Genomic DNA, 16,053 nt, shown 5'->3' on the forward strand with positions numbered 1-16,053 from the left:
AGCATAGATAGCCATTATAAAGCTTTGTGCGAAAACCTGAAGCAATCAAACCATTGGAAGTCAGCCAAAACAATCCTGAAAATAAACCTGGATCCCCTTTGATTCACATTGACTCGGTACATAGTGTTGTTTCAGGCAAACAAAATCAAAGAAATCAACAGTTGATTGGTAGGTATTCGCATCTCTAGAAAAAGTATTGAGTTAATATAAAAATTGTACTTTAGGCTATTCAACTATTATTAATATCTATTTGTCTTGGGAGTAAACATTTGTCACTTTTCAGAAGGAATAACCAAGTCAGAAAGGCACAAGTTAATCTCAAATTATTATGTGGTTGGTTGTTGTAAAGTACAAAGCTACGCAATCAGCTATCTGTGTTCTGCCCACTACAGGTATCCAAATCCGATTTTTTAGCGTCGTATGCCTATAGACTTACTGCTGAGCCACTGGGAAGCAATCTCGAATTAGCGATCAGAAATCTGAAGAGAAATCTTGAAGACAGTTATGAGATCTCACTGCCACCTGAGCCTCAAATATAAACTACTAGTATTAAGCAGAAGACCAAGGGTCCGAAATACAGTAAAGAAATTGCGATAAAGTTGGAAAAAATATTTCAATTCCATGCCTTCTATGCAGAGAAGTTGTAAATTCTAACTCTCTTTGCTTTTGGAATTCAAAGAAAAATGTAGGGGTTTGATATCTCTAGCTACATTGTGAAGCGAAGTAAGAAACCTTTTAGAATATCGGGATACTTGGTATAACAGAAAAAGACAAAGTTGAATCTGAAGCAACAAAAGCTGTTCTGTGATAATAAAAAAGTGATGAATACAGTTGGACAACACCCGATACAAAATTGATGAATGTCAGGCGTTCCAAAACAAAGGAGAGAGACCATAAGTAAATGAGAGTGTTGTTTTTTAAACCAAAGGAAATGTATGCTAAATAGAAATAAGATTGAAATATCCCTGTGCAATGCTCTACATTTGCATCAGTGAAACCTTCCCTGTGTCTTCTCATAAGTTCAAAAGGTTCATAGAGTATTAGCAGAACCCACTTTGGTGATTTCTTCACTGCCACTGAAGTACTAGATTTCACTCAAAGAATTAATGAGGACAAATATTTGTGACCTGGATTAAGGAAAGTTCCACGATGAAGATATACAGAGAGTTCAAGGGAAAAGAATTCTGAAGCTCTTGACATACCAAACTTTCAAGAAGAAATTCAGTCCAAGTGGTAGATTTTCACACATTAAACCAATCTTTTAAGAATAACTGTTTATTTGAAAAACTTGACACCAGGACTATGGAACTGACAAAACGTTATTAAATAACAAAAGCTCGATCTAGTTACCTTAAATCCCTGAAAGATGATGTGACAGCTTCTGAAGCCAAAATCCCCTATGTCTTTTCCTAGAACCAAGTTGAATTCCAAAGCTTCTGCAGAGCAAATACCCATGCTAAACTGCATCTTATTTTTATTGTTTATTATAACAAAAGAGATGTAACCTTTGATTATTTAAATATCTGAATCATCAGTGACTCCACAGAACATTCAACATCAGCTGAGTACTCCTTTCAATCCAAACTAGTTTCCTCAACAGAATAGATGGTCTTCTTAAGAATAACACATTGCTTTAGAATTGTATTTGTTGGCCAGTACAAACGTGGTAAAATTTCACTATTTTCTGCCACCACTGAGCTTCTATTATGAATGAAACTTTTATGCTGCTTTTTGCATGGTGAAAGACTCTTGTGATTATGGTATTTGTGGAACAATCAATAGTAAAATTGAAAAAACTAGCGTTCACTGATGACTAGATTTTTACCTGTGTGGATATGCTTTCATTCTACAAGATTGCTTTCCTCAGATAACATTTGTCTCTAAACGTGATATCGGTACAACTACTGAAAACTTATACCAAAAGTTCAAGTCAGCATTTATTATAAAGAGAACAGAAGACCTGCCACAGGAACATCTCCATTTCCTAGAACCAGCTTCAAATATGTTCTTACTACACTGGTGCATCAGAAGCCGAAAAAATATTTAGGGGTGGTTCAAATAATCCCAAAGTTGAGGAAGAAAACAGTTTACTACAGGAAAATATGTTTCACTTATTATACCCATATTTTTATATAAAAATTGGACTGGAAATTCTGAAACCATTCTGAAGAATTTGAAGACTTTTACATCAAATTCATGTGCTAAGTTGAAATGATAACAGTTCTATTTATCATAAAAATAAAAGAAAATGCTGGAAGACATGCTATGCAGTATTTGCTTTATTTTCCACAAGTTCTGGGATCAAGATCTCAGAAGAATTAAGATACTTTGAAGAAAGTGCCATTGACTAGTGCAGTTTTTGCATTAGGCTAGTTAACGTTACAACTCTATTCATTTTTTCAATATAATTCCCATAAACGTTATACACACCATATACTTGGTTAAATTAATACAGTACCCTCTTATAAAAAAACGAAATGTACAACAACTTAAATTATAATTAAGGCAATAACCTTTCAAATTTAATCGGTTTGATCACGAAAACTTCACATGCTAGAGGAAAACCAAAAACTGATTTGAAATCATTGTACCAAGAGCTATCTAACCCACCTATAATTATATATGATGAAAATAACTTGTTGGCCAGTGTTAATTATACTAGCATTTCAGTGGCTCAGCAGTAAGTCAGTGACAGTGGTCGTAACTACAAAAGATGCCCCTCCCCATATAAAGTAATTGGGCTCTCTACATTGATATTGTATTATAGTTACAATTCTGGTTGATTCGCTCCCCTTCACTCCCCCTAATTGCAAGGGCTTATAATGTTACAACTCGGGTTTCAACACCCTTGATGAACACAGCAGAAATAGCCCATTGCGTAGTTTTGTGCTTAGCAACAAACAAACAAATTTCTACTAAAATCAAATTTTCAAACAATTTCCAATGACATCTAATGCAAGTCTCCAGCACAAATAATTTTTAAAGTAAAAGTACTCCTGGTGGGTCAGCGGTACATTTATGGATTTAAAAAGCTAAAATCTTGGGTTTGGTTCCCTGTGGTGGACAGAGTGCATATAGCCCATTCTATAGCTTTGCACTGAAACAGTAACAGCATTAAGCAAAAAACTGATTAATGGTGGGAAGGTAATTCATCAATCAAATTGACCTCTTTATAACTTTCGCCTTAGGAATATATTTTGCCAAAAACTGTTTGTTTTGCTTACTACAATCCACCGTACTTAGTTTTGTGTCAAAGAATAACCTTATAGCCCATTAGTTAATATGATTTCAATGTTATATCACTCCAAGTAAAATATTTAAGATTTCTATCTAAGAGGATTCCTAAAAATATAAACATTATGTAAAATACAACTGAAGATATAGTATTTAGATTTTTAAATTTCATTGATAAAGAGAGACTTCCAGTACCTCTGAAGTAAGCCTAAGGGTTTATAATGCCAAAAATCGGGTTTTGATATATGCAGTAGTAGTTATCCTAGCACTATGGCGGCCAAAAAATGGCACCTCATGCTGATTGACTGCCTGAGGAAAGGGTGGGGGGTGATGTCATCATAGATGATGAGGTCATAGTTCCTATTTTTGCCGCCACTTGGGTGTGTGTGTGTGTGATCATCGAAGATGACGAGGTCATAGTTTCACATTATGTCTCCAGGGGCGCTTTGTCAGGGACGCGTTGCTAGGCTGCCATGACAGGCGGTCATGACTCATACAATACATAACTCATGATGTCAATAATTAATCATTAATTAATTAAAAAAATATATCCTAAAAAGGACGCTTAACACTAATTCATTAAATCATTTATAATTAATTCATTAAATCGTTTATAATTAATTCGTTTTTAAAAGGATGCTTAACACTAATTAATTAGCTAATCCTAAAAAGGACAGTGAATGCTAATTCATTAGTTAAGTAATTAATAATTAAATCATCCTACTACAAAGTGGAGAACGTGTTCCAAGCCAGTCATGAGTCATACAATACATGTCTCAACAAGAATATAATTAATAATTAATTCAATAGTTAATTAATTAAATCATCCCTTAAAAGGATGCTTAACACTAATTAATTAAAACAACTATAATTAATTCATTAATAATCAAATCGTCATAAGAAAGGACGCTTAACACTAATTCACTAAATCATTTATAATTAATTCATTAAATAAATTATAATTAATTCATCCTAATTAATTGTTTAAAGATTTTCAGTGACATGAATATAATAAAATGTCAAAAATATAGATGTTGATGACTTGTTAAAATCCTACAGACAATAGTTAAAATAATGGTTTTGGAATGTGGAAAATCTCGTGTAACATGTGTAAAATATTTTGTCACAAATTAGTGAAAGTTTTAATTATTACATGATAAACGTTTTATTGACGATTTTATAAGCTTTATTTATTGTATCATATCGATTTAAAATTACAGGCATGTTTCGCGTGCATGGTAAAAATGTATATAACTGTGATCATGTTATGTTAAATAATATATCATGTCATTGAAAACACTTTATTTAATAATGGCGTCCTAGCAACGCGTCCCTAACGACGCCCCTTGGAGGTAAAACTTGAAACTATGACCTCGTGAGACGGCATCGTTTCGCCGTGATATAGTGCTAGGATAACTACTCGCAATGGACAGAACAGAGATAGCCCATTGTGTACCTTTGTGCTTAACAAGCAAACACTGATGGAGGAGTATATCACTAAATGAAGTCAAATGGTCTAGCAGTTATATAACAATAGTTCATTGTCATTTTGCTTGAGAGATTGTTAGTTCTAATGTATTTTAACTGAACCAACAGTAACACAGTGTTGAAATCCCACTGGACTATTATTCTTTGTTAGTGGTTAAAAGTATTCCTGTAGCGAAGTATTACTACAAATATTGAATGTGGTGGGACACTATTGGTTTAGTGGTCTTTTATCAAAGAAGTCATTTGGTTTAGTAATATATGAACCAAAATAGCATTGATTCTTTCTTGATATATCACCAACGAAACACTGTTGGTTCACTATTAGTCTGTTTGTTTGTAATTAAGCACAAAGCCACACAATGGACTATCAGTGCTCTACCCACCACGGGTATCGAAACCCGGATTCTAGCATTGTAAGTCCGCAGACACACCGCTGTGCCATTGGGGGTGGGCACACATTATTAGTCTGCTATATTAAAAACTTATCAGATGCTATATAGCAAAAGCGCAGGTGTAGGTTACCATCACAGAAAAATATTGGCTCAGAAATATTTCACCTTTGAAGGACTGGTGGACCAATAGTATTTAACAAAATTAATACTAACTCAATATCATTTTTACATTCAAAAACAATTAGTTCAGAAGTTCACATCAGGAATTAGAAATAATACTGGTCCAGTGGTATTTCACCTCAAAAAGAAACTAACAAAAAATTTAAAAACTTTAATATAAGTTTAACATAACAGCAAATGTTCAACGTTTCGATGATGACAAAACCTTGTCGAAACGTTGTACATTTGCTGTCATGTTAAACTTATGTTAAAGTTTTTCTTCATTACCCATTCAAGCCGTCTCCAGCCATTATTAGTCACAGTTATTGTTTATTGAAGGATAACACTATTTGTTTCTCTTGGAGAACTGGTAGTTACTATATGGTTTTATCAAATAATTACACTTTCTATCTGTTTCTCTTCAAGCATTGGATACCAAACTGAAGACAGGAGGTTCTCTGTGGTTCATGTCCACCGAAAACAAAATCGTGCTTTACAACTTTGGTCCGTGGGAAGTTATGAGTCACGTGCAATCCCATTATTCAGTCTGACAAGAGTATCCTAAGAGTTGGAAGTGGGTGGTGTTGACTAGCTGCCTTTCGTTGTTTGTTGCTTCAAAATTATGATCGGCTAGCACAGCTAGCCCCTAAGTGGCTTTGCATGTAATCCAACAAAACAAACAAACTGAACAATAAAATATTATATGTTTTATAAAACAACACCCACGGTTAATTTTTATGGTTGTTTTATGAAGTATAACTGGACAAGAATTGATTTCATTGAATATGTTAATATTTACTTGATCAATATCAACAATTATTCGGTTCACTAAAGAAAATATAATAATTTTGATCAACATAAAAAGCAAAATAAGTAAGAACTTAAAATATTTGTTGTTTATTAATTCTTTTTTTTTCTTTTTCTTATAGTTTGCCCTGAGGAACAGTCGATTTGTTATCGGAATGGTGATGATGTACTTCACACCTTTAACTTTAAGAAGGTAAACATTCACTTTAATATAGTGCACTACTAAGGTAAAATATGTCATGTAAAGAACAGTTTGAAGGGGAAATGTGGAATGTTGACTGTTACAGAAAAGTGAAGAAAAGAAAACGAATTAAAAGCAAACATGTTATAAACAAAATAATGTTCATAACATAATCACTTGTACTTAAACTTGTAACTCTTAATTCAAAACTACTGCTTCACACGTGTCAATCTGATTTCAATAGTACGACCTGATAGAAAAACAAATAGTTTGTTAGTGCTAAAGTTATTCTAGATATTATATTAAAACAATTAAACATTCAGATTTTCAATATACTGAAGACAACTTTTACAACATTAAGATAGTCTTAGATTGGATAATGAGCTATGTTTCATCAAATTAAACATCCTGTACCCTTAATATTGAGCACATATTTACTCTAGCAAGTCATTAAATCTGTTCATAAATTAGTTTAGAAGGCACCGTGTAGAAACACTGACCAAGTTAGGGAAAAGTGGACATAATAAGGAAGGCTGACAGTACCTGAAAATCTTAAATAATTATACAATCACAAAAAAATTGATACAAATATCACTAACAACACTTGGAGAACTGTCTTTCATACCAAAACGAACACATGGCAAATAAGTAAAAGATTAGCTATGTCTCTGTTTCTGTTGCCTTTTTGTTTGTTTTGCATACTTGAGCTAAACTATTTGCATAACTGTCCCTAATTTTGAACAACCAGAGTGAAGACAGCCAGTCCATGCCCCGCTGCCAACTCTTGAACTATTCTAATCGAATAGTAGAACTTGACTGTCACTCTTACAATGCACCTACAGAACTATATTGCAGAGTGCGAATTATTTTTTCTATAAACTATGAAACATTGGATCTATTGCCTAGTACGCTAATTTCTTACCCACGACTGGCCTGTTTCTCTTGTTTTCTCATTGGTTTAAATTATGTGACATCTTTCCTGATTTAACCAAAGAAGATGCATTTTTCTTATGCCAGAAACAATTTATCCAATACCATAAATAATTACGTAGTATTTTCGCATTTTTGACAGCTTCTCCTTGCTGCAACACATCTTAAGATAACTGACTGAACTTTATCATTAATCATTTAAAATGTTCACGTTTTCCTGTTTTTCCTTGCTTCTTTCATGACTTGTGCCTGGAATATCTAGTATACTTCATTTATTTGAAGTTAAGCACAAAGCTACATAATGGGCTATTTGTGCTCTGCCCAACACGGGTATAAAAAACCGGTTTCTAGCATTGTAAGTCCGCAAACATACAACTGTGCTACTGGGGGGCATGGACTTCGTGTATTATGCCAAACAAATAAAATTACTCATAAAATTCAATACTAGAAATATAGCCTCCAATATTTCAGTTAACCAGATAACTCCCTCTTACAAAACAGGCTGAAGCTTTCAAAGTGATAGCGTCAGCCATGGAGGAACAAGGAGTAATAGAACTAAGTACTAGTCCTTATACATTATCTATTGTACTTGTGAATGAAAGGGATGAGTCAAGGACAACAAGGATCTATGTGGATTACTGAAGGTGAATTAAATATCAAAGTAGGATTTCAACACCCACGAGTGTTGCCAAGTCTGCTTAGAATAAGCAGAATTGGACTTATTTTGTTTTTTAAAGTCGCTTTAATTTTTGAGAATCGTTGGTTGTGGTTTTCTTTTGGTTTGTTTTCTTCTGAGGCTGCTTATTTGGGCTTTTTTTTTGTAATAGCTGACTTTCACATACAGTAAAATGGTTGTAGGAATAGTTTTGGTGAATTGATTGGGTCAATGAATAGCCTATCCATCATTACACTTTACACATTCTATATTCCAATTAAGCTGTGCAAATCACCATTTTGAGGGTAAGCCATAAAAGAGCAGTTTTGAAAGTCAGTACTCTTTGTTATGGGCTTGTTTTGAATAGCAGTGCCGCTTATTTTTCTCGCAAGACTTGGCAACACTGTTACCCACTCTCAAGGATTGACTTTACTTTAGATGATTTATCTTTATCAAAATGGTTTTCAATGTTGGATCGGAAGTGTGGATATTGGCAAGTAAAAGTTGACGAAACCAGCAGAGAAAAGACAACCTTTCCTGAAAGAAACAGATTGTTGTAGTTTACTGTTTTACCATGAATTATGTAATGAACCTGCTATTTTTCAATGAATAATAGAGTGTGCTCTTTCTGAACTGAAATGTCATACTCATTTATTTGGATGGCATAATTATATGTTGAAAAAGCTTTGATGATGCTTATTATGAGTTAAGAAAAGTTTTGGTTTGATTGATGAAAGAGAACATTAAACTGTATCCCAAGAAATGTAAACTGCTCAATTAACAGGTGAGCTTCTTGGAATACATAGTCATCTGAGAGAGAGAGAGTGTGTGTGTGTGTGTCTACAGACTTATCTAAGATTGAACTAGTTCAGAATCATTCAATACGAAGGAAATTGCTTTAGGTAAGAGGATTTTTTGGACTGTGCTCTTACCATCATAATTTTAATAAATAATTCCCTGGTAAGTCGTTCTCTACAAATAAGTTTTGTTTGACTGCTAATAGTGAACAGGTATTCCATAAACTGAAGCATATCCAGCTAAAAAAAAGGTCCAGGAGAGGAACAGCAAGGGCAGTTATTTGTATTGGAACACCACTTGATATAGTTGCTGTCCATGTGTTTGATCCTCTGCCACAGAGTAACAATGAGAATAAACATATCATGATTATAATGAACTATTTCACCAAATGGTCAGAAGCATATATTGTTCCTAACCAGAAAGCAGTAATTCTAACAAAGAAACTCGTCAATGAATCTGTTTCAAAAGTTAGAGTGCCTTTGGAACCTCACCCAAATCATCGATGGAATTTTGAATCATCTTTATGTGTTGAAATTCCTCAAATCCTTGAAATAAAGAAAACCAGAACAACAGCTCTTCATCCATCTTCCTATAGAATGATGAAATGATAAAAGTGTATACTTTTATCCCAGTTTGCCATTTATGTGGATGAACATCAGAAATATGGGTTGAAGATCTTCCATTGTTACTCATAAGATATTGAATGGCAACATATAAAGCTAGAGGTAACACACCTTTATCGGTGATGTTTGATAGAGAACTTGAAATACCTTTGGACGTTCTGTATTTGCATCCTGAGGATAATTACTCAACACAGTCTTACACGGAATAGAGAGAGAGAGACTAAAGAACACCATTGCTTTCATGCATGACTTTACTCAAAAAATACTTAAATTAGTTAGTGATAAAATTATAAGTCACTGTGATGTTAATACTGATAAGACTGAATTTCACTGAAGTAGCATGGTAAGGTTGTGCAAATTCCACTTCAAGAGAGGATGAGCTCCAAAGATAAGAAGATGATGGAAAGGGTCATATGTTATATTTTTAAAAAATCATTAATGCGATTTACAGGATCCAGAAAGACAGGTAGTTCAAGCCAAAGGTATTCCATCATGATTATCTTTTAAATTACATCAGTGAAAGAAATTGGCAAACTGGGTAACTTCAGAAAAGGATTTGTTTTGAAAAGTCAGTCTGCTGAAGATTCCAGCGTTCCTGTCGAGAACAACTTCAAAGTATCATCAAAGATTGAGGGCCAACAGTAGATTTGCTCGACCACCTAGCTAGAGAGTTTGGTTTGAATTTCGCACAAAGCTACATGAGGGTTATCTGCGCTAGTAGTCTATAATTAAGCAGTAAAAGACTAGAGGAGAGGCATCTAATCATCACCACCCACCACCAACGTTTGGGCTACTATTTTATCAACGAATAGTGAAATTGACTGTCACATTATAATGCTCTCATGGCTGAAAGGGTGAGCATGTTTCGTGGGACAGGGATTTTCGAACCCACGACCCGCAGACTGTGAGTAAAGCACTCTAGCTACCCGTCATGCCAGTCCACCTAGAGAGAATTCCCCCAGTGATAGTACAGTAAGTTACAATGGAAGAATAGTTCCTCCCATCCGTATACCATGAGTCTCATAAGAGAACATCATAAACAAAAGACTTAGTGAACAAACAGTTTAGACACAGTAAAATACGATGTTAGATATTTTGTTTTGTTAATCGGAAATTTTATCAAATTTGTTTCAAATCTTTCATTAATAATATGGTGATTGCAATATATATTTGAGAATATTAAATTTTGTTACTTGTAAATAGATATGAAATTTGAAGTTTAGTGTACTGTTTTATTCATGAATTAGGATTGTTCAAGATACTTCACAATCCAGGAAGAGGGCAGTATCGTGTTTTATAATATTAATGTTTTTGTTTACTAGAGATAATTTTTTATATAATGTCATAATTCTAAAAGTTTTATTAAAATTTTGCCTCTGTGAAATTTTGAATCTTCTTGTAGTATGTAGAAAACTAGTACAATATAAAAATTACAGAATGAGTAAATTCAACAAGTTTATCAATTCATTATCAGTTAGTGAATCAGTTGGTCATAGATCGAGTTAGTATGTTAATCAGTCAGCGTGTTTATTATTGATTGATGAGCAAATAAATTTGTAAGTAAGTTATTGATTAAGCTTATTTGTGAGTTAGGCGTACCAATAGTCTCAGAATTTCTATTGTAATGTTGCCTACTAGTGAACGTAACCTATATAGAAACTTATTGACGAAATATATTACTTTGTTATCGTTAAGTGGGTTGGATTTTGCATTATCTTTCCTGAATAATCCAAAAGAACTTGCCTAGTGGTAGAACATGTTACAATAATATCATAGTGTCTTTATCTAGTTTACATCTGTTGCTACATACTTTACAAACTGATGATTTGTTTCCCACATCGTATCAGGATTATCATAACAAAACGACTTTTAACCACCGGATTTTGTATGCTAAATTTTGTTTGTAATTTTTCACATCATTAAAGAGTTAATATATGGTCAGACACAGTTACTAAGTGTTAAATGCCAAAACTCTGTTGTTTTCACACTTTTGCTCCACATCCAGCCGTTAGTCTGCGTTTGCTAAAGCTTTGTTTCATTCACAACAGGTCACTGGATGTTGTATTAAAATATTTCAATAACGTTTTTTGCTAATCACAAAGCTACACAATGAGCTATCCACTATCTTCCCACCGCGGGTATCAACACGCGACTTTTAGCATTGTAATCCCTCAGACTTGCCACTCAGTCACCATTATTCTAAATTGATTAGTGCTCAGTGGGAGGGCAATTTTCATTGGCGTTGTTTATCAGAGGTCCTGGGCATAAAGTTCCATTGGGTCTGTTCACTCATCGGCTTTTTCATGGAAACGTTTATGTTAAAATATTTGTAACTTTTTTTCTTTCAGAATAGGTCTAAAATTTATTAGTATAGCAATTATGTATCCAACAATTAAGAAAGAAATGGTCAAATCTTGTTAACAAATACTACACCAATAGTTTAACATGATGTATAGTTTAAAATGGGCATGCTTTGCAAGTGTTATCTATAACTAATACGTTTTCGTTATCCACTAGGACCATCTTGAGATGGACATATTAGGGCTTGGAGTCTTGGTGTTTGCAATTCGCTTTCTTGCCTTTGCTATACTTTATTTAAGGACAAAAGTTAAGTAATTAGAAATGAAGAAATTTACCCACTTTGTCAAATCCTTCAAAAACAAAGCTCCGCTGTCTGTGTAAAACAATGAGAAAAGCTGTTCCTGAGAATTTATATATATATATAATTGCTGATATTTTAATAATACTAATTGGTTTGTTTATTTTAATGAACTATTTTTTTTCTTACGTTTTATTCAATGCCAAATGATTTGAGAAATCTATTCAGGTTATTTAACTGGGTTAAAAAGTCACATTTGTGACTACAAATCAGACTGTAGTTAATGTTTTTAAATATTTTTTTCTGATATGTGGTGCGTTATATGGCGAAATAGAATCGAAAAAATAAAAATAATTTGGCTTAATTTTGTCGTAGTTTTGTTACTTTTCTCTCCACGACTTCATACATGTTGCTTGATTGAAGTGCATTAACAGTTTCTTCAATTACTGAAACTTGTACAATTCTATTCCGAATAACGATTCTGACAAAAATTAAGTATCATCTTTTTTTTACACACATTACTTCCACAATTTCTGTCGGCCAACACTCTTAATTGTATCGTGAGTACAAAAGAAATATATTGAACTTATGAATAAGCTTGCCTGGAAATCTTATGTAGATACAAAAACGAAAAATAAAACAATTTTTAATAAATTCACTTTAAATTTATTTTATCTTGTGTTTCTCTTAAAGTGTTATGACAGTGAGTGAATCTTTTAAAATTATATTTTATTAGATGCTCTTACGTTTCCGATAGTAAGTTACTTTAATTCTGACTCTCTTAAAATGTTTTTTTATTTATTAAACTTTCAATTAAATAATAGGAAGTTTAGATTCACTCTTAGATATAAGTTATCTAATATTTAACGATGAAGTTTCGTGTTCTGTTTCTTACGTATTCACTATTGAAGATGTAGTGTCAGTGCTCATCTTCTGATTAAGAACAGGTTTTCTTAGCTTAATAGCAAGAGATTTCAGCATCCTAAAGTTAAATTATTCCCGAGAATAAAGAATAACGTGGAAAAAAATGAAGGTAGGCACAACAGGTATTTGTAATACTACTAGTGATATAGGTTTTAACGTTATAGTGTTCTTTTATTCGACTGCAGAGCCTTCTAGAGACTGATCCAATACATTCATAGTTACATATCGGACACTTGAACTCGTATACCTCTAGTGAGATATCTAATGAATGTTGTTTTTTCTTTTACATAAGTTAGATTAAAAGGACTCTTCAACTACATCAGATATGTATATTTTCAAAAAAGTTTAAAGTGTATTCACATTTTGCCCAATGTATTATGTAAGAGTTTTGAAGATAAAAAAAAAGACTGACTTGATTTTGTATTGTACAACAAAAACATACTTCTAATGCCTGCATTTGTATACAGTTTGATATAAGAAACAAACTAGTGCTGTCTTTTCCTCATCGATTCACGTAAGCATCTCATTACAGTCTGTAAATGTCTAACACTTGAAATAATCTCACAAGTCGTTTGTCAACTTTATGTGCACTGAGTATCTCTTAAAATCTGAGTTGTGTTTTGTAAGATTTATAAAATAATCGAATGAAAACTAAATATCGTCAGACGAGTCGTGAGCGTTGATGAATGATATTCGTTTGATCTAGCTGAGGAAGATATTCACGTTATGCTTCAAGTGGAGAGCGGTGATTTTATCGTTGCTAAAGGCCACCTCTATAAATAATCTCAGAAGAATCAAATACTAATGTGTAATACTATTCTACACATGATGTATACGTTAGTTGACATTTCTCTTCAGACATACCTCAACGGTCTCAATGTGTTTAGGCATACATTAGAAACAGATATTCTTCCAGGGTCAGTATGGATGTGTTCCAGACTCGGGTGAACACCTTTTCTTTCAGCATGAGTTTGTTGTAACTCTGTCGTGTATAGTATGCAGGCCATCCTGATCTTTCCTGTTTTAAAAATATCTTTATAAATTGTCTGAAAAGATTAAACGATTTACAAAGTAAATGATCAACTTCATTTATCTGGTATCCACACTCAAGAACTTTAACTTTATTCGTCAATCAAATTTCAATAAAAACTCGTTCTTCATCCGAATTCATCCATGTGTGGTGGTGATCTTTCTTCTACACAGATTTTACAAAGGGGAAAAGTTAATTTTCTATGACTTCTTAAAGGGAAAACTGGGAAATTTCTTGAGAGTAAGGCTCTGCACCAAACAAATACGAATTTAAATCACAAACATCAGTAGTGATTATAAATGGATATCTAACAGTGTAGTTACAGTACCTACTGTCTACGTACACATTCTCCGACCTTTATTTATTTCAAGAGTTTGACTGCGTTGACTCTCTGAGTCCATAGAAAGCACCAAGGACGTCAAGACAATAAACTAGATCATGACGTTTGAAGAAATACAGTAAACAATATTAGATTTCCTTATTGCGTTGAATTTGTTTTCAGTTAATTAACAACTTTGTATCGAAGAGCTTCAAAAGTTGTTTTTCTCTGCCTAGGTTTGTTTTTTATTACCTACACTGGTGTATTTAAAACGTTTAACCTACAAAACTCAACGAGTTTTACAAATATATTTCGTTGTGCTATACGATGAAATTGTAAATCTTATTAGTAACCGATATGGTGATCATCTAGTACAGTTGTTGACTTTATATGTGGGTTATAAAAGTTGGCTGATTAACAGTACCATCATCGTTGATATACGTAATAATGTTAACCAGTACGTCCAGTTAGTTATAAAACTATCCGCCCCACTTGTTTCTGGTGAGTTTGTTGATATAAATGTATTTCATTTCCCCTCTCTTACCATAAAAGGCTATGCTTGATCCAGCCTTATCTGACCATTGAGCATATTATATGCTGAACACTGACAGCAAGCTGCAAAACATACGTGTTACATGACACAACAAGTATGTTTTAAATCGTGCTGCTGGGAGCTTTAAAACTATGAGACATAACAGGTTAATATCAGCGCATGTGTGAAAACTATTTTTTAATGATTCTTGTGTCTTATAATATTCGTCGCAATCATTTTGAGTGTATGCCTGGTTAATGTTTGTTTCACGATCATTTATAGCTTATATTAAATAGGTTCCACTGTAAAATAAGTGTTTGTTAATTCTAAATGTGTGGCATAAAATCTTTGTTACAGAAGGAAATACGCCTTAAGGGATAGGTGAGATAAAAAAACACGTGGCAATGGGCTCAAATGGAGGTAAAGTAAAAGAATGTCCCAATCCGGAAGTACCGGATGCCTAGGCGGCCGAGGGTCCGGAAAGAAAGGATCAAAATGGCAAGGACAGGGGAAAGAAAGACCCTGTGGTAACTAGAAAAATGGAAATTATGGGATAGAGCTGCCCGATAACCCAATATGGAGGAGACCGAAGACCCCTTATTAGAAACCAACATAGGAAACTTCTGTCTTTTTGGGAACTACAAACAGGCAGGAGTTACCCCCCCCCCAAAAAAAAAGAAAAAACAAACGCATGGAGCAGGTTCAATAGTCTGTTGTGTGAGGATGTCTTGCACTGCATAGAATAGACGCTGGTGTGACAAGAGATCCTGAAGAGGAGGAAGGGTAAGAAAAGGTATGACAAATTCTCTGACATAACTTGGTGAACCCATACATCGAAGATGAAAGGGCTCCACCAATGAACAAAGGTCACCAGAACCCTTGTTGTTATACCATGTGTCGTAAAACGACGAACAGTGAAACTGTGGGAAGGAAGAACCGGCAAGAGCTGGGAAAGGGAGGGTCGGAAGACAGGAATCGGTGCTACACTCGGCTCCGACTGGGACATAGGGGCCCCATCAGGTGAGAAAGGGTGGATTGTTGTTGAACCGAAGCTACCCTCGACTCTGGGATCGTGTAAAATACGAAACGTCTCAAAAACGGGGCCATCCAAAGGTCCCGTAGATAAGGAGCCGGAAGACGGGTCCGTGGCAATGTGGCATCATGACCCAAAAGGTCCCAACAACAAATAAACCACGTTTACAGGGCCAAAGACGACAGGCGGGCCAACGTGGAAGTGAGGAGGTAGAAAACGTTCCCAGAAAACCCCTCAGGGTTCCTGTGAAGAGTCTTAGATAGAAAATGGATTGAGAAGAGGTACTGCAAAAGAGTCATCAGGGTAAGATGAAGTCTAGAATAATAGGCATTGGTAAGATGAACGGGAG

General features: G+C 34.2%; 1 protein-coding gene across 1 annotated transcript in view; it reads left to right on the top strand.

The window, feature by feature from the left end:
- The window catches only part of LOC106464356 (protein white-like), a 99,419-nt gene extending 87,215 nt beyond the window's left edge, over positions 1-12,204 (top strand). Inside the window, exons 17-18 of the mRNA XM_022392044.1 lie at positions 6,203-6,273; positions 11,785-12,204. Coding sequence (XP_022247752.1) covers positions 6,203-6,273; positions 11,785-11,883 — 170 coding nt within the window. The 3' untranslated portion in view covers positions 11,884-12,204. The remainder of the gene's footprint in view (positions 1-6,202; positions 6,274-11,784) is intronic.
- The last annotated feature ends 3,849 nt before the right edge of the window (positions 12,205-16,053 follow it).

This window comes from Limulus polyphemus, unplaced genomic scaffold, assembly GCF_000517525.1.
Source record: "Limulus polyphemus unplaced genomic scaffold, Limulus_polyphemus-2.1.2 Scaffold1626, whole genome shotgun sequence".
Lineage (NCBI taxonomy): Eukaryota > Metazoa > Arthropoda > Merostomata > Xiphosura > Limulidae > Limulus > Limulus polyphemus.